The sequence below is a fragment of the Crinia signifera genome, chromosome 7, assembly GCF_055691185.1.
Source record: "Crinia signifera chromosome 7, ASM5569118v1, whole genome shotgun sequence".
Classification (NCBI taxonomy): Eukaryota; Metazoa; Chordata; class Amphibia; order Anura; family Myobatrachidae; genus Crinia; species Crinia signifera.
This window is the reverse complement of record NC_139223.1, coordinates 76,289,898-76,314,976: the sequence shown is the minus strand read 5'-3', so window position 1 is coordinate 76,314,976 and position 25,079 is coordinate 76,289,898. Positions and strand designations below refer to the sequence as shown.

The 25,079-nt window shown below is 44.9% G+C and overlaps 1 protein-coding gene across 1 annotated transcript in view; it reads left to right on the top strand.

Annotated features, from left to right (window-relative positions):
• CLEC16A (C-type lectin domain containing 16A) overlaps nt 1-25,079 on the top strand; it is a 311,322-nt gene that overhangs the window by 4,950 nt on the left and 281,293 nt on the right. Inside the window, exons 3-4 of the mRNA XM_083153350.1 lie at nt 7,605-7,738; nt 9,696-9,844. Coding sequence (XP_083009476.1) covers nt 7,605-7,738; nt 9,696-9,844 — 283 coding nt within the window. The remainder of the gene's footprint in view (nt 1-7,604; nt 7,739-9,695; nt 9,845-25,079) is intronic.

Sequence of the window (25,079 nt, the reverse complement as noted above, 5' to 3'; positions counted from 1 at the left end):
GGCGCCAAACAGCGCCACTGAGCGATAAGCTCAGTTTCAGCTGCTGCGGCTGCCCGGCCCCGGCTCCTTCCTCCTGGCTGTGTGCGGCGTGACCTTGCTAACGTCACGCCGTACACAGCCGGGTTGCAGGGGGCAGCTGCTGATCTAGTGCACAGCAGTGCTGCCCGGCCCCGGGACACCCAGCAACGTTTTTTTCTTTAGGGAGCGCTCACCCCCAAAAAATATCTGCCCTGTGGGGAGCGCTCCCTAACAAAAACCATACCACTGAAGGGGTTAAGGTCGACATGGCTAAGGTTGACAGGGTCAAAAGGTCGATAACAAGCATTAGATCAACATTGGGAAGGTCGACAGTCAAAAGATCGACATGGGTTTTTAACGTTTTATTGAGCCGTCATGTGCCAACAGATTGTATTTTATGCCCTTCCATCCACTAGGGTGTGGAGGGAGAATATAATAGTGTGCCCGAAACATGGCGAGCAGACACGGTGTCCGTGTCCTATATGTCGACATTCGGGGTGAAAAACACCTGTCGACCTTAGGCATATTAACCCTTTTGTCCGTGTAGACGTAAGGCCTGTCGACCTTCAACGAAGAAAATACTCTTTTTGACGGGGCACTCTTTTGAAGAAATGATATATGTAATCCCTATTGTTAAAAGAATATATGTAGAACCGTCAAAGTTCCAGACACGTAATAACTCCCAGCTTGGTTCAGACATGCTAGTCACTATGACGGTAGTGGTTGGGGTGATCCCTCGTAATTATTAGTAGTGCTAAAATGTAACTTTGAATATGTTTATTGAAATAACTTTAGACCCACAAATACTTGACAAACAAACAAACAAACATGTGACATAAATGATTAAGACATTTCTCAGAGGGGTAGTTATTTTATAAATGTACCCCAAAGAGCTAAGTTCAAACACTATTAATGTTGTACAGAGTAGGTTCTTAGACACTTTGTATTTGTTTGATCTGTAAATAATATGTACAAGTACAGATGAGTTTTTTTTCTTGCCTGCAGTCTCAAGGTTAGTAACTGGAAACAAAATGTCCCAGGTATAAATAATGTTTCAATACCAGCCGTCACATTGTTTATTAGATAGAAACAGTGTGTCTAATATTGGAATACATCCAGGGCAGTTATTGAAATTGATAAAGCACGTATATGCATTTGGGATGTTTATGGTTGAGAGACCACAATTGGTGTCGTGTCCTCCATAGGTAAGGACAAAACTGTCAGTGCTCCCAGATGGTAAATGCTAGTTGCAGGGAGAGAGAACAAAATGTGACACAGGATGTGACCAGAACCATCTACCATTGTGATGATACCTTTTTAAAATAATTTTTTCTAATATTAGTATTGATGGAAGACTTAAGGTGGGCATACATCGAGCCGATTTCGGCCGATTGCGATCAATCGGCCAGTTAAATCGGACCAAATCGTTTCTTCATGACATGGCGTCGGGTCCGGTGCTCGGTCCCGTGCGTATCGGACCCGGCCCCAGGGGTCGGACCAGCGGGACATAAGAACCGTCGCAATCGGTGGGGCGGGCGCAGTGCTGGGGCGGGCGGCAGTGACCAGAATGATCATCAGTGTCCACTGTGTTCAGCGCCGTAGCGGGCGGGCAGCAGCTGCGGCAATTACATCTTTAAAATAACATGTCAAATGACTGCCCGGCTAATGATTGGCTGAGATAGAGCACTCTCAGCCAATCAGTGGCCTCCCTCCGCAGCCGCTGATTGGCTGAGAGTGCTCTATCTCAGCCAATCAAAAGCCGGAGAGTAATTTGACACATTGTTTTAAAGATGTAATAGCCGCGGCTGCCCACCCGCTACGGCGATGGACAGTGGAGACTGATGGTCACTGCTGCACGCCCCGACTGATCTGATAACGCTGCTGCCCCACTGCTTCCTCCCCAGCCGGCCACTCATTTCAGAGCCGCCGCCGCTGCCCACCCCCACTGCTCCTCACTGCTCTGCAGCTCCCTGTTATTTTTTTTACATGTGATAAATCGCATGCGATGGGGAACAGGTTACGAGCTGGGCAGGAGGATTAGGCAGCCGCAGCTGCAAGGAAGAAAAAACCCAATGCAAACGAATGGGCAGCCAGTGATTGGCCCCTGCAAGCCTCTCCCCATGCCTGGCTCACCGGCGTCCCCCGCCTGCTGACTATTTGTCAGCTCACCCTGCCTGGCTCTTCCCTGCAGCTCCCCAGTGTCCCCCACCTGGCTCTTTCCCCCTGCAGCTCCCTGGGAGTTGCATATGATGAATTGCATGTGATTTATCATATGCAAAACTTGGCACATCAAGTGCCTAATCGTGTGTCCCCCTCCCTGGGAGCTGCAGGGGAAATCAGGTCCGACTTGTCCCTAGGACAAGTCTGACTAATGTATGGGGGCCTTCCGTCCAGTCCCTGGAATATAGATACTCTACTCGAGGGTGTAATAAAGCTACCTTTACCTTTTAGGTAAATTAGGGGAGAGGTTTTTAGGGTATATGCCCCAAAAAGCCCAGGTCATGTCTATTTTTAAATTGATTTTTAAGTCCCTGTTGGCATACATTTGTAGATTTTGCCACAGTGTCTGTACCTTTGGACAGGACCAGATCCGCATTTATAGCAATTAGAGGAGGAGGTGGCGGCAGCAGCAGCAGCAGCGTCTCAAATTATAAACTTTAATTTTGGTGTAAAGTAGGATCTGTGAAGGATTTTTTGGTGCATTTCTCCATAAAGATAGAGACTAACTGTTTTTCTAATTTGTTGGTGGCAGCTAAGCTATCTTTTATTGTCAAGTCTGGAATTCTGATTGCCAGCGTAGTAGTCCCATGTTGCCTGATTCTAAGTTTAATAGTGGACGTGACTGTGTGTGTATTAATGAAGTGGTAATAACCTTCTCCTGATCTATATCATATTGCACAATCGAAACCGTTGTTTTTGTCTGTTTCTGTTAGGGAAGTGACAATTGTTTGTACATAGCTACATGCCTGTAAAAATGAAAAGGGGAAAAAAAAAAGGAATAGTCAAAGGATACTTTTAATTTGGGAGTAAAAAGAATAAATGTATATGTTTGTAAAAAATGATGTATACTTAAGCCTCCGGTATACCATATGAGAAATATTGGGGAAGATTTGTGAGGCGTAAAAGCAGGGTTACCCCACAGAGGGCGAAAAATAGATATAGTGTGATAATTTACATATGGACCTAATCGCTCTCCATGCTGTGTATGTGGAAGCCAGCAGTACGTTATTCTTTATTAGAAGTGTTTTCATCAAAAAAAAAAAAAAAAAAATCTTGAAAAATGGGGTTGCCCGAAAAACTGGTAGTGTATTTATTAAATACTGTTAGTGGTAGATTGAGGTTGGTTAAGGTGGCATCCTGGAGCACATGCCAGAAGTACATGTTGGTACTTTTAATAAAGGCTGTGCAGTTTTTGGAGTGGACTCCTGATGCATTTGTATGCAATGAGTGGCTAAATTATGTTGGTACTTTGCTGGTCTACCTTTTGCTTTTTTAATATATCTTGAATTATTCTAGGCATGGTTTCTACAAACAGCTGCTATGCTTTATGGGAAATATGCACCCAGATGCAATATATTGCATCGCCAGTTCCTGGAGAGTGGAGTTGTAGGGCATCCATTCTTTCTTGCAGTTTTCTCCATAACCTTACCCTATTATCTGCATGGTGTACGTGAAACCATGATTTGTCAGACCACAAGACCCATTTCCAATCTACTGTCCAGTTCTAGTGTGTCTGAGAAAACTGGAGGCATCTCACCCTGTTTTCAGCAGATATCAATGGTGTACGGAGAGGCCTTCTCCTGTAGCCCATGTAATGTGCAGTGTACTGTTCTTTGAGAGGACATTTGAATTGGTCTCTGATTCAGTTTATCTGTAATTTGGTGCCGTTTTCCCATCTGTGGACTTTGACAAGTCTGCCCACTCTCACGCATATACGATCACTGGATCACGCTCAGATCCACTTTTTCTGTCTGTCTGCAGATCTATTGTGTTTATTTAACAACTGCCGCCCTAGAATAATTCACCAGTACAGCCATTTTGCTAATGACTCAACTGCTGCTGTGAGCGCCAACCGCCATTCCATGGACAAAGACCATCAGATCGCATTGTTCCCTTTTTATGTCATGAGTGAACTTCTTTAGTCTCTGCGTATCGTCCCATATTTATTCAGATCCGCACAACCTGTCGGCATTTTCTGTGGAATAGTTAATTTGTTTACAATCACCTGATTGTAATTTGGCCACTTTGTATATATCTGTGCATAATGTGTGTTTTGTAAAAAAAGAAAATCATTTCTCATGATGTTTCACCCAAGTGTGTATCTCAAAATGAAATCCGCTATGTCTCTGTCTGAGGATAGGGATACCAAATATATGGAGTTTATGAAGTTAAAAGATCTTGTTGCTAATAACCTCAAGGGGTAACAATGTGCGTTGTGTGAGTCTGGGTAACCCTTGTCTAATGTGTACCAAGCTTATCACTGCTCTTACATTGTCACTGACTGTTTATAGAGAATAAAGCCCCATACACACAGGGAGATTTCAGCTTCGCATGTGTGCTAAGCAATGTAGTGAAGATGATTTCCCTTGAGCATCCCGGGTAGCTAGATCGCCCATACCAACATAGCGATGACTTCTGAGCGATCTGTACTAACTATTGAGTGGGCAATAGTAACTCCATGGGACTGCACATCGTCATTGCAATGGGACAAACACATGGGACCGGATCCCAGTCAAGATCCTGGCGGTCGGAATACCAACCGCCGCAATGCCGGCAATTTCTCCCTCTATGGGTGTCGATTCCGGCAATTTCTCCCTCTATGGGTGTCAATGCCGGGAATTTCTCCCTCTATGGGTGGTTGTAAGGTTAGAGGAGGGCAGTGAACGATAAGCATTCCGTTACATGGTCATCTATATATGTTCTGTTATTCTTGCCTACATGTACGATATAGAATGCTTACTTCAACTCCTACAGTTTTGTAACCTTTTATGTTAGCAGATTGTCCTTGACCATGAAGGCTTATCTGCTGCAGCTTACCTACATGAATATTTAACATTTGTTTAAAAAAAGAAGTAACAAGGTACAGAGGGTTCAGGGGAGGGGTGCTAGAAACTTTGCTGTGGAAGAGGAGAAGCATATTCATAGACTGTTTATAAAACATGTGACTTCGTATTGTAACAACCTCAGGACAAATCACAAGCTAATATCTAGTTGAGTGGAAATTGCCAAAATTGACTTGTGATATTCATTGTTGGACTGGTCAGAAGAGACACAGGCTCAGCCTAGGGGGTGATGGTAGAAAATGAGCAATAGTAATTTAGCAATAGCTCAATAAATGAAGCAGGAAAGGACTGGGATAACTTGGCTAGCAAAAGAGTAGCTGGATTCTAACAACAGGGTAACTCGTAAAGTAAAACAAAACCTCCAAAATGTTAAAGGTCCACAAAAAAAACATGGCATTTGCCATTTAAAATGTTAGTACATAATCTAAAAGTGCATTGAATACAGTTTATTTTCAATTGGTTTTGTAGATTTCAAAACATATTGAAAATAAACTGTATTCAATGCACTTTTAGATTATGCACTACATTTTTGAATAACCATTACCATGCATTTTTTTTTAACCTTTAAAATCTGTGACAACTCCACTAGATGTGTGACATTGTTAGGGGTATTCAATGCTGTGGGCGAGTGGTGACAGCGAGCAGAGCTTCCTGCTCGCTGTCACCACTCACCCTGACAGTATTCAACGCAGCCCCCTCATACGCCAATTTCCCCTCACTCCATTTTTTGAGCGAGGGGGAATTGGCGTATGTGGCTCCAGAAGCAGCGAGACTCGCGGCTAAATACAGTGAGTTTGGTACTCTTTACCTAGAACGGCGACCATCGTATGCACTAAAAAACGGGTGCGATGCGATGCCCGCGATTTCCCATAGGGATCAATGTTAAAAGTCAGATTGGATGCGATTGTAGTGTTAAATGCCTCAATGCCCGCGATTTTTCCATAGGAAACAATGTTAAATGGGCCACAGAGCCCTAATAGTCCCCCTGAAGTCTGAAATGGCCCCCACAATTTTTAACGGCACCCCACGATTAACGTCAACCCGTAGCGTGGCGAGCGCAGCGGTACGCGTCCTCCGACCTTTTCATACCCCCACTATCCACGTCGGCGTGGAGTTGAGAATAGAATAGTGTGGCGAGCGCAGCGAGCCACCGAGCCCGAAGCGTGGCGAGAAGACGCGGATACCTTCACAGGTAAACGCGTCCCCTCGCGGGCTTCACAGGTGTCCGCGTCGCCACGGACACCTGTGAAGCCCGCGAGGGGACGCATATAACTGTGAAGGTATCCGCGTCCCCTCGCGGGGCTCGCCACGCTTCGGGCTCGGTGGCTCGCTGCGCTCGCCACACTATTCTATTCTCAACTCCACGCCGATGTGGATAGTGGGGGTATGAAAAGGTCGGAGGACGCGTACCGCCGCCCCTCGCGGGCTCGCTGCGCTCGCCACGCTTCGGGTTCACGTTGATCGTGGGGTGGCGTTAAAAATTGTGGGGGCCATTTAAGACTTCAGGGGGACTATTAGGGCTCTGTGGCCCATTTAACATTGTTTCCTATGGAAAAATCGCGGGCATTGAGGCATTTACCACTAAAATCGCGTCCAATCTGACTTTTAACATTGATCCCTGTGGGAAAATCGCGGGCATCGCGTCGCACCTGTTTTTTATGTGCATGCGATGGCCGCGATTTTTTGCCCGCGATGCTAATCGCGGGCGCCGTTCTAGGTAAAGAGTACCGTGAGTTTCCTGCATTAGCTGCGGGTCTCGCTGTTTTGGGGAATTCTCGCCGTCCTGTGATGGCAAGGATTTCCCCTAGATGTTGAATAAAGCGAGCGGCCGGCGCGGGGGTTAAACAGCGAGGATTTCTGTTTAACCCCCTCGTGGCCGCTCGCCGCGGCATTGAATACACCCCTATATCTTTCAAGCCAAAATGTTACCACTAAAGGAGACAAAGAAGATGGGTAAATGGCATGTAGGTATATGTCCAGATACCACCAAAACAAGAGCTACTTATGCCCTGATTCAAGACCAGATTTTTGTTTCAAGCATCCTGATGTCCGCTTTCCACTGACATTCTATCATGTGTGCCATGTTTAGGTAGCAATAAATAAAATCTGGATTTTGGGACCACTGGAAGAAGCAGTATGGTGGCATTGAGCCTCCAAGTGGTGGGTTGGTTTGGACCTTGAGGTTTGGTTATAGAAATAAACATGTTGTAAACATTGGCAAAAGAGGGAAGATTGAAACCATGACAGACCTGGGAGAACACAGGAAGTGGTGTCAGGGCTCTAGATGAGGGGGATATGTAATATTCCACTACTTCAAGTGGTTCAGTCCTGGGGCAAAGGCGGGGTTGTCATACAGAGTTATTATTCTAGGGGTATTTTCAGAGATAATGCATACAAACAATAATAAAGAAATAGATGAATATTTCTCTAATGAATATGGTCATTCTTCTTTGCAAGAGGTGTTAATTATATTATTTTCTTGAACTTCTGCTAATGGTTAACCAATGTGATGGTGCCTTACAGCTTCTTTCTGGAGAAAAACATGTTTGTCTTCTTCTTGAACATCCTACGGCAGAAGTCTGGGCGTTACGTCTGCGGGCAGCTTCTTCAGACATTGAACATGCTGTTTGAGAATATAAATCATGAGACCTCTTTATGTAAGTATCTCTCTAACCTAATTTTCATATATACAATTTAGGTTAAAGTACGGTTATTTTACAGTGTAAGGTATTCTATAAGCAAATACAGCTGATAACTAGTTTAAACATGAAGGTTGACATGCCTGAAGGTCGACATGGGGGTTTTCACTAGTGCTGACAGGTGGTATATCATGCTCTACCATCCACTAGGGTGTAGTGGAAGAATAAAATGGTGTGGCGAGCGTAGCAAGGCACCGTGCCGAAGCATGGTGAGTGCGGCGCTGTGGCAACATTCGGGTCAAAAAAATTGAAAAACCCCATGTCGACCTTGATGCATGTTAAATGTCAGTGGTCGACCGAATGCATGGTCTACCTTCCTCTTGTCGACCCTATGACCCATACTCTCCTCACCAATGCCGTCGTAACATCATTCCTCTCCTTCTCCTCCTCCTATGCATTGTAGTCTCTTCTATCATTAAGATGGGGAAGTGTCCATAGGCCACACAAAAGCGCTGGTTTGATTGCACAATTAATTCAAGTGGGTGGGTATTGGGTAGGCTTTTCTTTTGGGTAAAGCTGCAGCCCCCTATCAAAGGTATTGTGGACCTTTGTGAAAATGAACAACCTGGGGAGTGATAGAAGACTACCACAAGGTGGCGATGCTTTACCACAAAGCACAATTAAAACATCATTTTTGTGATATCACTTATTTAATAAAAAACACAATATATATTTCATCAACACTCAAATGGACATACAAGACAAACAACATATAACATATAATGCATGCGTTAATTATGCAGAGAGATAGATTCTCAAATGAGGCTTATATTCTATTCAGGCATATTCTGAGGCATTTAGATATGGCAATAGTTACCAGTCCTTTTTGATGGTTATCCTGTAAGATCCTTTTTGGTGGATCACGGAGATATTAGTCCACTTTTCCCTATATCCGAGCAGTCTTTATATTGGTCGTTTTGAGACCAGCTCCAGGTACAAGTGTCCAAATAATGAAACTCCTTTGTGGGCGTTTTACAGGATGGGCTCACCAATGTCAGCGTGGTGGGGTACTGGCACGCTGTGTAATCCGTGTCCCCTCGCGGGGCTCGCCACGCTTCGGGCTTGGTGGCTCGCTGCACTCGCCACACTATATAGAATAGACTCCGTGCATAGTGGATAGTGGGGTTATGAACAGGTCAAAATTTGGTTTGGATTGCATTGATATATCGGCCGATATCGCATCCGATATATTGGGCGCCGTGAAACTACACCAGTACCACTGTCTGGCATCTTGTGCATTGCTGGTTTTCCCGGTTCTATCTTTGCATTGTCACCAATCATTTCTCTGCTACATACAGTATATCCGACTCTGTTCTATGGGTGCCAGACTTTGCATCTATTGGTTAGCATGCAGAAGGTCAACAGGGTCATTAGGTTGACACAAACATTAGGTCAAGTTGACAGTCAAAATGTTGACATGGGTTTTTAAAGCCATTTGTGCAGACGGGCGGCATTTCATGCTCTACCATCCACTAGGGTGTGGAGGAAGAATAAACTAGTGTGCCGAACATAGCGAGGCATCGAGCCCGAAGCATGGCGAGCCATGAGAGGGGCTGCTGTGCACCAATATGGTGTCCATGTTGACTATGACGACATTAGAGTCCTCCCCCCCAAAAATGAAAACCCCATGTCGACGGTTTGACTGTTGACCTTGCTCATGTCGACCTAATGCTTGTGTCAACCTAATGACCCTTTTGAGCTAACCCCATGTTGACCTTCTGAGGTGTCAACCTAAGCCCACATCAACCCACCGCATGTTGTCTTTAGTTGTGTCGACTGATCCATACCCGCTAAAAGCACATTCGGTCTGGACTTGTATTTAACTGTGAGATACCCAACCATTATGTCTATGAAAATAGCTAAAATAAAAGACCAGAAGTTATTTGTTTTTAATTTTCTTTGCTTCTACCTACAGATTATTTGCTGTCCAATAATCATGTAAATTCCATCATTGTGCACAAGTTTGATTTCTCTGATGAAGAGATTATGGGTTACTACATCTGCTTCCTGAAAACTCTGTCGGTGAAACTCAACAGTCACACCGTCCATTTCTTCTACAATGAGGTGAGTAGGAAACCTATACCTGTATCTGACATCATTTTTTATATCGTCCACATTCCGGTAAAGCTGGGTACACATCCGACCGACAAGTCGTTCACTTGCCATCGCACCGACTGATCGGCCAAACCAAATAAGTATACATATAGAGGCGAGATGCTGGGCAGGCATTTGTCAATTCACAAGTGTCTTTAGCTTTGTGTTTTGGGTCATCCGACTGTTTGAGAAACCATAACCTACAACTGAGATGGCGCTTTCTGACACTATTTATTTATTTATTAACAGTTTCTTATATAGCGCATACAAATTCCGCAGCGCTTTACAGAGCATAGTTATGAGCAAACACAAAACAAATTACATTACAAGACAGTTTAGGACAAGTACATGGTTAATATGGATAGTTGCATCAGGGGACAGGACACTTAAGCAATTATCAGAGTGGCAGTGGTTTATATATTCTAAGAAAGGCACATGAGGAGAGAGGGCCCTGCCCGTGAGAGCTTACATTCTAAAGGGGAGGGTTAGACAGACAGGGGTAACACAGAAGGGGGAGAAGTGAGCATAAACAGGTTAGGATGAGAGATGGTCAGGTTTTATGCAGGAGGGTCGGAAGAAGTCAGCTTAGTGTTTGATATTTTAAGTCTAAAATAGCGCTGGGTCATCCAAGAGTAGACAGCAGAGAGACAGTTGGAGATATGAGTTAGGATGGAAGGAGAGCGATCAGGAAACGAGGGGTAGATTTTAGTATTTCTCCCACATCCAGCAGGGGACACTCCCTTATACCATGGGGATTGGGATGTGGTCTGGAGGAGCCGGCACTTTAAGAAAATTTGTCCTGCTGGCTACTTCCCCTCCCATTCCCCCTCAGACTCCAGTCTTTGGAAAAAAGTGTCCGGAGGAGGTTCTGGCACGTCTCTCTGACGAGACTGAAGATTTTTTCTTATATATATATATTTTTTTTTTTTGTAGCTTGTCTACTAGCGCTGGGGTGAGTCAGGTCGGCGCTGCATGCAGGGCACCTCCTGGACTCAGCCACCAGGGAATCCCTGGGGGTCCGCCGCAGCTGCATGCAGCGTGCGTTACGGTCCCAGAGGCATTCACACGCCCCCAGTTGCTTGTATCTTATAAGCGGGTGTCCGGCGAGGCCGGGAGGTCAGGTACTAAATTCCCTGTACGCCGTGACAGCGCGGCAGCAGGGAAAGGACTCGTTCTTACCTAAAGAACGCGGCGTTAGGCATCTTCTCCGGGTCCACCAGTAACCTGTCCGAGTATAGTAACAGACAGGAGGGGACCCGGAAGCGGAAGCGGCGTCATAGAAACCGGAAGGGCAGCTATCTGAAGTGAGTCTGTCCTCCGGATAGCGTCTGCATAAGATGCAGACACCAAAAGCCCACAGTGCCTGACCTACAGCAACGGCAGCTCCCAGTGGCAGGGTACCTGCGTTAGCTGTTTAAAACCTTCTCCCATCACCAAAAAGGTATTGTGGTCTGGTGAGAAGCATTGGTGGGTAGATTAGGGGTTAGCTGGCTCTGTTTCCCCCTATTCTTTCTTATTATCTCTGTAGATCACTGTGGTGCACTGTATGTAAAATGGCAGAGAGGAGTGCTTCTAAAGCTTCTCTCAAGCTGTACACATGTAAGAAATGCAAGATTCAATTTAAACAGCATTTAAAGGGTGTGTCTACATGTGAAGCTTGTTATGGTGCAGCTCAGTCCTCTGCAGCTGAGCACCAGCAAGCTCCTGATTTAGCAGCAGTTCTAGCAAATTTAACAGCAGAACTGGCAGCTTCTCGTAAAGAGAGAGAGGGTCTGCAGGCCCAGATACAGTCATTGTCTGCAGCTGAACCAGCCTGGGCTACCTCTTTATTGAGATCGGTCGATAATTTGTCCAGATCTCTTCCCTCTGATTCACAGGCTCATCATAGTGCTCCTAGAATTAGGAGAGCTGAGGTACTGTTTCAGGAAGAAGAAGATGATACTTCAGAAGAAGGGGAACTGTTTAGAGAGGAGTACTTTGAGCCTCCAATAGAGGATTCTGTCGAGGACGATCCTCAGGGCATGGATGCTTTAATCAGGACAGTGAAAGAAACATTGGAAGTTTCTGATCCTGAAGCTCCGGTTCCAGTGTATATTTTTGGGAAAACTCCTAGACGTCAGGTTTGTTTTCCTGAGAGTCCTGAGCTGGATAAAATCTTATTAGATGCCTGGCAGTCTCCAGACAAGAAATTCCAGGTATCAAGGAGATTTAAAGTTTTGTACCCCTTTTCCCAGGATTCTAGAAACAGATGGGAGTGTCCGCCTCCGGCAGATACATCAGTGTCTAGATTATCTAAGCGCACAACCCTTCCTATCCCAGGGGCTGTGGCTCTGAAGGAAGCTCCAGATCGTAGATTGGAAGCTACCCTTAAATCAGTCTACTCAGCCTCTGGTTTTCTCCTCAGACCAGCCTTGGCAGGTGCTTGGGTGAGTAAGGCTGTTGAAAAGTGGGCAGGCCAGTTGATCACTGGTTTAAAGGAAAACAGGCCTAGATCAGAATTATTGCCCCTGGCGGAATACGTCCAGGAGGCAGCCGGATATCTTGGAGAGGCTGCCACAGATACAGCTGCATTAGGTGCTAGGATTTCGGCATCAGCAGTTCTAGCAAGACGTTCCCTGTGGCTCCGTTCTTGGCAGGCGGAGGCAGAGATTAAAAAGCCAGTGGAGGCGCTGCCTTTTAATGGGGAAATTTTATTTGGTCCAGAATTGGATAAACTAATTTCCCAGGCTACAGGAGGGAAGTCGGCCTTTCTTCCATCCCTAGCACCAGCCTCTAAAAGGCCTTACGGGGGTCCTTCCTTTCGGGCCTTTCGAGGTGGTGCAGGAAGTAGAGGTAGAGGCAGAGGTTTTTCAGCATTCAGAGGTAAGCGTGGCAGAGGCGCAGCCACAGCGCTACCAACAGGGTCTTCAGCTCGTCGTCAGGAGCAGAAGCCCCCTGAGAAGCCTCCTGCATGACGGATTACCAGACCACCTGGGGGATTCTCAGGTGGGGGCAAGACTGCTGTCATTTACAGAAGCATGGCAGCAGGTTTGCATGGATGCTTGGATTCTGCAAATAATTGCGAGAGGGTATCAGCTGGAATTCACAGCTTTTCCCCCCAAAAAAGTTTTTTACGACGGGTCTCCCGTCAAAGGAACAAAAAAGAGTGGCTCTCGATTTAGCTCTAAGGAAACTTCTACAATCGGGTGTAATTGTGGCAGTTCCAGCGGATCAAAGAGGGCAAGGATTTTATTCCAATCTCTTTCTGGTGCCGAAACCAAATGGAACGTTTCGGCCGATTCTCAATCTAAAGAGCCTGAATCAATTTATTCTTTACCGTCGATTCAAAATGGAGTCAGTACGGTCAGTTGTAGCAGGCCTCGAGCCCAACGAATTTTTGATGTCCCTGGATATAAGGGACGCCTATCTTCACATTCCTATATGGGAGTTTCATCAACAGTTTCTCAGGTTTGCCATTCAGGAAGCACATTTCCAATTTCGAGCGCTTCCCTTCGGCCTGTCTTCCGCTCCTCGGATTTTTACCAAGATAATGGCTTGTATGGTGGCAGCACTTCGTCTTCAAGGGATTTCCATCATTCCTTATTTAGACGATCTCCTTCTCAAAGCTCCATCGAAAGAGAAGTTAATTTCGGATGCAGTACTCACGTACCAATTTTTAATCCAACATGGGTGGATAATAAACTTTCCGAAATCACACCTGCAGCCAACTCAGAGACTTGTCTTCTTAGGACTCCTATTCGACACAGTCCATCAGAGGATATACCTTCCGGAGGACAAGATTGTATCTCTTCGGACAATGGTGAAGCGAGTGCTGGAAACAAAATATCTGACAGTGCATCTTGCAACCAGATTATTGGGAAAAATGGTATCATCATTCGAAACCCTTCAATACGGAAGGTTCCGATCCCGAGAATTTCAGCTGGACATTCTGTCCCAATGGTCGGGGTCGCACCTTCAGATGCAAAAACAAATAAAGTTGAGGCACAGCACAAGACTGTCACTTCTGTGGTGGCTCAACAGGGACCATCTGTCAGAGGGTCGCCAGTTCGGTCTGATGGATTGGACCTTGGTAACCACCGATGCCAGCATTCGGGGCTGGGGGGCAGTGACCCTGGGTTATTCTTTTCAGGGTCGTTGGTCCGTTCAGGAAGCCCAGCTTCATATCAACATATTAGAACTGAGAGCAATCCGGATGGTATTGGTTCAAGCATCGAGTCTTCTACAAGGAAGACCGATTCAAATTCAATCAGACAATGCCACTGCAGTGGCCTATATCAATCGTCAGGGGGGCACGAAGAGCCGTGCTGCAATGAAGGAAGTTCGGCCGATATTCCTTTGGGCAGAAGGTCATGTTCCGAACCTGACAGCAGTGTACCTACCTGGTGTAGACAATTGGGAGGCGGATTATTTAAGTCGTCAAGATCTTCACCCAGGCGAATGGGAATTAAATCCGGAAGTGTTCCGCCAGTTGACAGCCAGGTGGGGGATGCCTCAGGTAGACCTTATGGCATCCAGGAGGAACAACAAGGTACCTCTGTATTTTGCTCGGTCCAGAGATCCGGCGGCACTGGCAACGGACGTGTTCTCCGTTCAGTGGGGGTTCAATCTGGCTTATGCTTTTCCACCATTTCCTCTTCTGCCACGGCTACTGAAGAAAATCAAGAAAGAATCAGTCATGGTCATCCTGATCGCGCCGGATTGGCCGAGGAGGTCATGGTACACAGACCTCAGTCATCTGGTAGTAGACGACCCTTGGGTGCTGCCGTTAAGAGAAGATCTGCTAATGCAAGGTCCGTGCATTTACCCAGGCTTACGTCAGCTTCATTTAACGGCCTGGCTGTTGAGGCCGAATTATTAAAAAGACGTGGCATTCCATCTACAGTAATTCCTACGATGGTAAGGGCAAGGAAGAATGTAACATCAGCCCACTATCACAGGATCTGGAAGGCCTACATAACATGGTGCGAAAACCACCAGTTTCCAAGGGCAGTATTTTCCTTGGCAAGATTTCTTCAATTTTTACAGGCAGGTTTTGATTCGTCTGAGCTCTTTAAAAGTCCAAGTTTCGGCATTGTCGGTCTTCTTTCATAGAAGGTTGGCTCATATTCCAGAGGTCAGGACATTCTTGAATGGAGTTTTGAGGTTAAGACCACCGTTTGCAGCACCGACAGAACCTTGGGACCTTGGTTTAGTTCTGAGATTTTTACGGTCGGAAAGGTTTGAGCCTTTAGAGTCAGTGGACTTACGATACTTAACCTGGAAGACCCTTATGGCATTGGCGTCAGCTAGAAGAGTCTCAGATCTGGGTCTTGTCGTGCACCTTTTCTAGTTTTTCATGAAGATCGAGCAGAACTTAGGACTCGCCAAGATTTCTTGCCGAAAGTGGTGACGGCTTTCCACATTAATGAGCCAATTGTAGTACCATCCCTTTCAGGAGAGTCAGTATCATTAGATGTCGTTCGGGCATTAAGATGTTATGTTAATCGTACAGAGTCTATCAGGAAGACGGATTCTCTGTTCATTCTGTATGATGCAGCAAAAAGAGGATCTCCAGCATCTAAGGCGACATTAGCTCGCTGGATTTGTCTTACCATTAAGGAAGCTTATTTTTCTTTTTCTCAGCCTGTTCCAACAAGATTAACAGCCCATTCCACGAGATCAGTGGGAACTTCGTGGGCTTCAGCTAGAGGAGTGTCCTTATCCCAAGTATGCCGAGCGGCTACTTGGTCAGGGTCAAATACGTTTGTCAGATTTTACAAATTTGACACCTTTGCACGGTCAGTGGCCAATTTTGGCAGGGCCGTGTTACAAGGAGAATAGCGCTGACCCACCCGTGGGGGTAGCTTTGGTATATCCCCATGGTATAAGGCAGTGTCCCCTGCTGGATGTGGGAGAAAATAGGAATTTGGTACTCACCGATAATTCCGTTTCTCCTAATCCGCAGGGGACACTGCGCGCCCTCCCAGCGCGTCTATTCTATTCTATTATAGTTCTTTTGTTAAATTTTGTGTTGGCCAGTGAGTATGAATAAATGTGTTCACTGGTGACGGTTTTTTGTTGGTTAAGATTTAACTGTTGGTGTTCTTCTCTGAGGTTCCAGGGCTCCTCTCGGACACAGTTTTTTTCCTTAAGACTGGAGTCTGAGGGGGAATGGGAGGGGAAGTAGCCAGCAGGACAAATTTTCTTAAAGTGCTGGCTCCTCCAGACCACATCCCAATCCCCATGGTATAAGGCAGTGTCCCCTGCGGATTAGGAGAAACGGAATTATCGGTGAGTACCAAATTCCTATTTTTCGGCATAGTGGAAGTCGAGTGAACAAATAAGTTCACCCAGAGAGGACATGTAGAGATAGAGAAGAGGGCCAAGAATAAAATAATCAGGGACAACTACTCTCAATGGAACAGCAAGAGAGGTAAAGTCATTAGAGGTACAGCTGGGCATTTTCAAAACTGACAGTGCAAGTACAAGCATAAAGAGTGATATTCAAAAAGTTTTAGCAGATGGAGAACTGGTGATATCACAGCTGAATAGGCAGATTAAGCAGCCAGGAGTAGTATGATGTGAGAATGAAGTGAGCTCACTCAAAGCAGTCTCTTGGTTTTATGGGTTGCTAGTGTCTTTCTGAGTCACTTTGATACGAAGATGTTAAGTTGGTTTGCAGTTTCTGTCCAGTTTAAGTCCAGAATAAGTCCAAGCTTTAATCTATGTAACTGTTTTCGCCCTACTTAAAAAATATTCCTACTTTAAAATATGACAAACTAACAATAGTCAGCTTGCAATAGTCAGCCAGGCTGAGGTCAGCCTTGTGTTCACAATATATACTAAAAGCTGTTTCTAAGTTAATTGATTGAGACCCCACCCAGCCAGAGCCCCCCTTCCACTAGCAATAAAACTAAGATAACAAATTGTAAGAGGTTACATACCATCCCAGCCACTAATAAATTCTAACTCACTTTCAAATCTTATAAAAATATTTGCACAATTACCTAAATATAGAATATAGCAGTATGCAAGCAGCTACTTCCATACTGGTGTAACAGATGATATGAGTTACCTAAATATAGAATATAGCAGTATGCAAGCAGCTACTTCAATACGGGTGTAACAGATGATATGAGTAACCTAAATATAGAATATAGCAGTATGCAAGCAGCTACTTCAATACGGGTGTAACAGATGATATGAGTTACCTGTAATGAGAAGGAGACAGGAATTACATCACAGTTGGTCCAGAATAAGTCCAAGCTTTAATCTATGTAACTGTTTTCGCCCTACTTAAAAATATTCCTACTTTAAAATATGACAAACTAACAATAGTCAGCTTGCAATAGTCAGCCAGGCTGAGGTCAGCCTTGACACTAGACAGTATGTTTTGCTGTGTAATGCCTTGATCGTCTTAAGACATGGCACCCCATGCCAGATGCAGAAACACAGCTCCAAAACAGAATTGTAGGAGAACAAGAATTAAAGCAGCACGCTCAATTAATAATAAGATCAAGTGAATCAATAAACAATTAAAAAATATTTGTAAAAATATATAAAATATAGATGAAAGATATAGGCTTGTGCAATCAAATAATTTGGACACAATGGTATTGATAACCTGCACTGATCCATTCCATGAGTGAATCAATTGTCTATGCATATTCCAGCTAAGGACCTTGGGTATAAATATGAGCACCCTGCTGACAATAAGACACCTTGATAAAGCTGGCAATTTGACCAGCGCAACATGTTGGTGCCTTTTGGATTGTGCTATCAATTGGACTGTGCAACTTGTTGGACCTCTATTGAACATTCTCCACAACTTTGGATTGCGATCTGCCACTTGCCCCATTGTTCCACCTGCTTATTCATCTGACCACCTGGTCCCATACAGGATGTTTTTTAGACCCCACCAATCGGGAGACATCAGTCGTGCCAATCATGAGGTTTAAGATTGTTCCTAATATCCAACTCAGGATCGATCCCTCCAGCGTACCGTTGGGACACATTCGTTTGGGACTGTTACCCTGGATCAGTGCAGGTTATCAAAAAAAATGTTCTTATTATTAAGGCTGCTTCAATTCTTGTTCTCCTCTTTTTCAATCGAGGGACTGATCATCCCTCACAAAAGTAGCAGCCTTAAGTAAGCACAAATATTTTTTTTTTACCGAAACAGAATTGTACCTCATCCATGTGTCGCCGTAAGGGGCAGAGGTATCCAGCGAGCGTTGTGTCATGTGATGTCATCCACTCACCCCAAGCAGGGTTTGACATGCCTACATTCGCTGTGGTATGCCTAGTGTTTCTATGGGCGAGGCCATCAAACACTGGGCGGTTCTCTGTCTACCCCCTATGCGCCCACTATTGAGCGAACACCCCGATGACTGTGAAACTCACCGCCGGCGTTTGCTCTGGGGTTTTGCGCATGTGCAAACCCCAAACACCGGCCCAGGTAGTGAATTTGGCCCACAGTGAGCAGGTCTGAATCAACCCATTAGTTAGTTCGGTCTGTAAATATAGAGCTTATGTGAGGGGCTCCCTAGTGCCCTCATCAACATCACAGAAGTGAGCCGCCGATACATCAGTTCCGTGTCTCTGATGAGCAGACTTGGGAGTCGCTGCTCTGCCATGTATGCAGTCTGTACATTGGGAAAGTTTCAAGTATTAGAGGCTTCATACTAGCTTGCTAGTGGGATTCCATCTCCTGGACCGCCGCAGCATTACGTGGATCACCGGCTTTTGCTTCCCTGCACAATGAGGGATTTCCCAGACTGCTTCACAGGGTTCTGGGTAAAGGACACCTAACAACACTGGCCACTTGCTCATCAGAAGTAAACTAACCTCAACCATTATAAGGTAACAGGACTTAAGGTGCCCACACACTAGAACGATTTTTTGGCCGATTCCCGATAAATCGGCCGATATATCATCCGATGTTTACCGATAATCGGTAAAAAAATGTCCGATTTTTGTCCGATGGGCGCTCCCGTGGATCTTTTGCTAAATCTTCTGATTTTACGTGCTGCATGAAAGATCAGAAGATTTAACAAAAGATCCATATTAACGCACATGGGATCTTAAGAAAAATCTTTGGTAAAGATGTGCGCTTGCCTGAAATCTTTTGTGCAGGACAGACAAAAGATTTGAAGGCTAATTTATGCGCACATCTTATGATCGCAGATCTTTCTAGTGTGTGGGCACCTTTACATATAGCTGCTAAAAAAACTGCACAATTAAGCTCTAAATTGTGTGTGGGCAACTTAAGTGTCTGATCAGCACATGAGGAAATGCATACACATCTTGTTTTTACACTGGACTATGTTTGTGTAGCCCATTATATTATACCTGCCAGTTTGCCTGATTTGAGAGACTGCTGCTTATGGACAAGACCAGAGCCATTTTATTTCAGGGGGCCCCCCACAAACCGTAAACCAGCTTTGTCTATAGGGTAGTGTGCTTAACATTCCGGCTGTCAAGGTTCCGGCGTTCAGTATACAGACACTGGCATCCCGCCTGGCCCTTACAACACAAAGCGATGCACCCTCGAATAGATCAGGATCCCCTTATCCCCCTTGCTAATTATGCGGGGCTTGCTAGTGGGCAGCTGGGGAAGTGGGTGTTAGTTTTAGGCACTAAAGGTGGATTTAGGTTTAGGCTGTGGGTAGGCGGGGGGGGTAGGATTAGGCACCAAGAAGGTATGGGTTATGGAGAGACCGTGGGCCAAGAGGGTTTGGGTGTAGAAGGTATGTTGTAGGGGTTAGGCACTAGCAGAGAGGGTTAGGCTATTGGGAGGGGGGGGGTTAGGGTCAGGCTTCTAGAAGGGAAGGATAGGTTTGGGGTAGGCATTCCCATTGGGATGTTGGCGGCAGAATTATGAATGATGGCATACTGAGTGCCAGTCATCTGTATGTGTCCCATCCATAGCATGCACCAATGCAAACCTCTCGCAAATGGGCATCGGGAAACCCTGGTAACAAACTTGATGCATCGTACTGGATTCACCTATACAATGTATTTTAACTGAGCATCTTTAATCTTGAGGAACCCTACTTACCCTTGAACTAGCCCATAGGAATGGAAAAAGAATCCTTACATCCATCCAAATCCTTAACACACAATAATTGGTGCAGTGTTGAATGCAAGGATAAGCACGATCCCGCCGCGGTTATAAATGACTGTTTCCATGGGTGAAGGTATATACATTTAGGGCATGGATCATTAATCTAAGAATATGCAGAAACCCGCGGCATAGACTGAACAAAAAAATGCCCCATGCAAATTTGCAAATGCATTGAAGATTGCTGTTCATTCACAGATCAATTCGCAATTCCCAAAGAGACTTTGCCATCTGGGCAGATGTGAGTAGGTCTGAGGCTGCCTCTAATCTGCGACTGAGACAAAATTAGTAGTTGTGCCAATGGCTCTCATATAATTATCAACCAAGGGGCACAATAAAGGCTTCTGATTTTTTTAAATAATAATTTTATTTATGTAGCGCTTTTCTCCCATAGGACTCAAAGTCTCTTAAAATACATCAAAAACATGGTACATTGAACAAAGGCATTAGAATTGCATGAAGTTGAAAAACAGAGAGAATTAAGGACTTAACGTAGAGAGCACAATAATCATACTGCTGGGTTGGTGCAGACATTTTGGGTAATAACTTCTATGGGTTATATATTCCAACCATAAAAGGTACCAGGAGCGGCAGCCATCTTGGGCGCACAATGTAGGATTACCTTGGGAGAAATAGGTCACGCCCAGAAGAGATAACACAAAATGGGTGGTTTCAGCATGTGCTAGTGTCCCAGCATAACCTTCGGGTCCATGTGTTTTTCATCCTATCCACGGGCATACCAAATAAGGCAGCCATTTTGGGTGTACTAGGATGGTTTTTGCTGTAGGAGATAAGCCACACTTGGACGCAATGCACATATGGGAAAACTGATATGTGTAATGATATGATAAACTCTGCATTAATAGATCCAATAGAAGTACATTCTCTGTGTACACTCTAGCACCATGCAACCCCCAAAACCCTGCCTCCCCCCCCCCCCCCTCTCAGGGTGCCGCTCTTCGCCACGGCACCTCCATCGCTGCCCGGCCTGCAACTCAGTGCTGGGATACAGACCAAGGAGCACCAGAAGCATAAAAGCAGAGAGCAACACCTCATGCAGGACAGAGGAACATGCAGGATGCAGGAATGGACACTACATCCTGCACACCGAGGTAAATATCTGAGGTGCACTGCACAGATTGTTGCTGGCAGGACGAGCAACCAGTGAAGGTACAGTATACAGGCTTTGCATACAGTGGGGGCGGAGGTACATGATGAAGATCATGGTAAAGAAACAGTAAACCAAAGAGTAATACAAAGCTTTCCTCAACTCAGAGGCGGAGACAGATGGTAATTTGGGGAAAAAGTAAAAATAAAATGTGGCCGTGTTTCGGTTTATGTCCAAACTCCATGGTAACCATCGGTGGACCCAAGACAGCCACTGAGGCAGGAGATGATTACCTGCAGTGATATACTGTAGTGATGCTCAGTCAATTTAAGTGGCTGCAGGTGTCCTGGACACTTAATGAAAGTAAATATTTTGTTATGTTTATATCCATAGTTCCGATCCTATTGAATTTATAAAGCGACCTGCATCTCTGTGATAGGCAGATGGAAAATTACACTTAGTGCTTGTTTAGCATGTACTGTATGTTTGCATTTCTAGCTACTGTGTGTCTGATCTGCATTCAGTGATCCTGTAGCCCAGCACTCCCCTGTAATGCATTTTATCACTGCGTGATTTAACATACAACAAAGTTATTATTTTTATTTTTTTATTTAAAGCGAGCAGCATTTGGTGGTCGAGTATAAGTATTACAGTCACTGGCAACTCAACACTAAACCACAATGCGCCACACAGCTACATAAAATAACACAGGGAGTCTTTTGTATTGTTCTATGTGCCATAGGGAGGATAGATGAGCATGGTTACATCTGTTGATCAACAATTTGATTATATATATATATATATTCAACAAATGAGGCGGCACTGGATTACTGGACTATGTGTATATATATATATATATATATATATATATATAGCAAGCTGAAATCATGGCATTTTCCCCTCGGGTCTTTCACTGTCTGAAAAGCCCAAATAATAACTAACCTCCTCTTTTGCATCATGGGGTTACATTTTGTGCCCCCATTCAACCAGTGCCCTGAACGAGTGCCATTATAGACATGGGGATGGGGCTCAGACATAATGGGGGATGTCAGAGGCTCACATGGGGAGATAAGAGGCAGAAGCATGTAGGAGATGGGGTCAGAAGCACAGTTTTGGATGCAGTGGTCAGTGGTACTTATGATGAGGATGGCAGAGGTACATATGGAGACGGTAGACGATGGTGCACATAGGAAGGTACTGTAGGAGGCAGATGTCTTATGGGGAGGGGGGATGGTGGCGTGCTTGATAAGGCAAGGGTACATGTAGGGAAGGGGTATGATAAGTGCACATGGGGAGCTAGGAAGCAGGGGTACTCCTGGGGAGGAGGTGGCAGAGTCACACTTGGGAAGGCAAGAGAATATCATGGGAAAGTCTTGCCTATATTACTAATGACTCATGTAAACAGGTGAAACAGGTGAAGCACTGATGATTCCTGTGGAAAACGGCTTCCTAGTCACAATCTGAAGTCTGCCTGTGATTGATCAGCAGTTTGCAGCAGGTACCCCATGTCACCCTGCTCCAGTAGTTACATAGTGGAGTAACCAAGAGAGGGAAGACATAATGGTCTGTGATTAGCACGTTGCTACATGGTGCAGATAGCACAGCAAACACTTTTTCTTCATGCACTTCTATCCTTCTGTCCCCTGTGGTGCGGTGAGTGTGAGAAAGTGACAGGCCTTAGAGTTGCTATAGGCCTCATAGCCACCGCATTCCCTGCACCCACCGTAGCTACTCCCTTCGACACAGGTGTTTGGACTGCCCAGAGCTCTTAATACAAAAACAAAACAAAACTGAACACCGCTACTGCAGTACCACTCTTGGCCATTGCGTGGCATTGTAAAATACTTCCATTCTGTTACTAAAGGCCCCTATACCTGGGGTAGCCAACTCCAGTCCTCAAGAGCTACCAGCAGTTAATGTTTTCCAGATCTCCTCACAGATCACAAGTGATGTAATAAGCTCCACTTTTGGATCTTTTAAATGTGTTAGTCAGTAATGAGTGCACTTGTGCAGCAGCTAGGTTGTCTGGAAAATGTGAGCAGTTGGTAGCTCTCGAGGACTGGAGTTGGCTACCACTGCCCTATACACTAGGTCAGTGGTTCCCAAACTGTGTGCCTAGTCCTGAGCGCATCTTAGTGGAGTCTACCTAACTGCACAAGCAGTTTCTTGAATTACTTCTGTAGCTGGGAAGGCTTGGCTGGGATCGCATGCTATATGCGATCCTGCCAACCGGAACCTCAAGGGGGAGCGCTAGTGTTTAAGAGTAAATGTTGCTGCAGTGTATGGGGCCTTTACTTGCTTCGCTAAAATCATCGCTTCTCTGCTTCCTTTTGTCATAGATTGTTTCATACACTCAAAATGTGCCTAAATGGACAGACCGATGCAAACCAGGGGCAGCATTATATAATATGTAAATATTATAGAGCGAGAGCAATATTTTTATGTATGTTTGTCTTCTATTTTTAAACCAAATCTATTCTATTTTTTTATGAACTGATTCTTTAACACAATATGTATACATATTGCCTACGAGGGCCGCCATTAGGGGGTGCTATGGGAACAACTGTCCTGGGCCTGGCCACTCTGAGAGAGGGTAGGGCCCGGGCAGCTCTATCCCAGCAGCCCTCTGCCTGGCTCTCTATTAGCCGGCATCCCCTGCCCGCTGACGTCCCCTGCACGGCTCCCTCCTGCGGCTCCCCAGGGACTGCATATGATAAATCCATGCAATTTTATCATATGCAAAACTTTGCACATCAATTGCCTAATCGTGTGTCCCCCTCCTGGGGAGCTGCAGGGGAAATCAAGTCCGACTTGTGCCTAGGACAAGTCGGACTAATGTATGGGTGCCTTTAGAAATGACTTGCGATGTACAAAGCATGTTCAGCCACAAGAGGGCAGCTGCTGCTTATATTTATCAGTATAAGGTGGAATTAAAAATAAGAGAGGAATAATGCATTTACATAGAACATAGGGGGTAACTCAGTAAGGATATTAAAGCAAAATCTTTTTCTAATGGACCATGTGCACTGCAGGTGGGGCAGATGTAACCTGTGCAGAGAGAGTTAGGTTTGGGGGAGTTGGGTTCAAACTGAAATCTAAATTACAGTAAAAAATAAAGCATCCATTATTTACCCTGCACAGAAACAAGTAACTCACCCAAATGTAAATCTCTGTGCATGTTACATCTGCCCCACCTGTAGTGCTCATGGTTTTGTCCATTAGAGAAAGATTTTGCTTTTGAGATCCTTAATGAATTACCCCCATATTACGTAGTTAATTAAGCTAATTGAGGACCCTTATTTAATATTTATCAAATTTTGCAGACAAATACGTTCCATACGAAGGCTTGAAAAGGAGCCTTGATCAATTGGATTTGCAATCATAAGATTGGGAAACAGTTAATTAATGACACGGTGGAACAGTAGTTGTGGTATTACACCCATGATAAGCAATTTGCTCACAAACTCGGGAGAATGGACAAAATATTCAGTGAAATAGTTTAAATAAAATAGGTCCAACTGAGAGACAATTGTTGTCTAGTTTCAGATTTGGGAAACGAATGACTTAATTACAAATTACATTTGCTCCTATCCAGTTCCAGGTTTTTATTCCATCCAACCAACTAGTTGGTTGGTTGGAGGAAAGTTGGTCTGATGTGTGGCCAGCATAACCCATGTAAGTTAGGATCCCGACTATCGAGCTTTTAACAGTCTGGATTCCGATGTCGGTGTAATGACCATTGGAATATCGGGAGGCCATTGAGCACCCAGTTGTAACAGGTGTTTGCTGTAAGCCAGCAGCTTTTCCCGCCATCCGTGATAACACGCCATTGTCAACTGGCATTTGCGTTCAGCGGTGGATAGTATATTTACATATATAATATAATTAATTTTTTTGCACACTATTTATTAGAAAATTCTTAAATAGGTAAGTAAGAATGTTACTTCTAAATCATTCAAACTAATTGCACAGACAGAAAGCAAAGAGGCAATCAA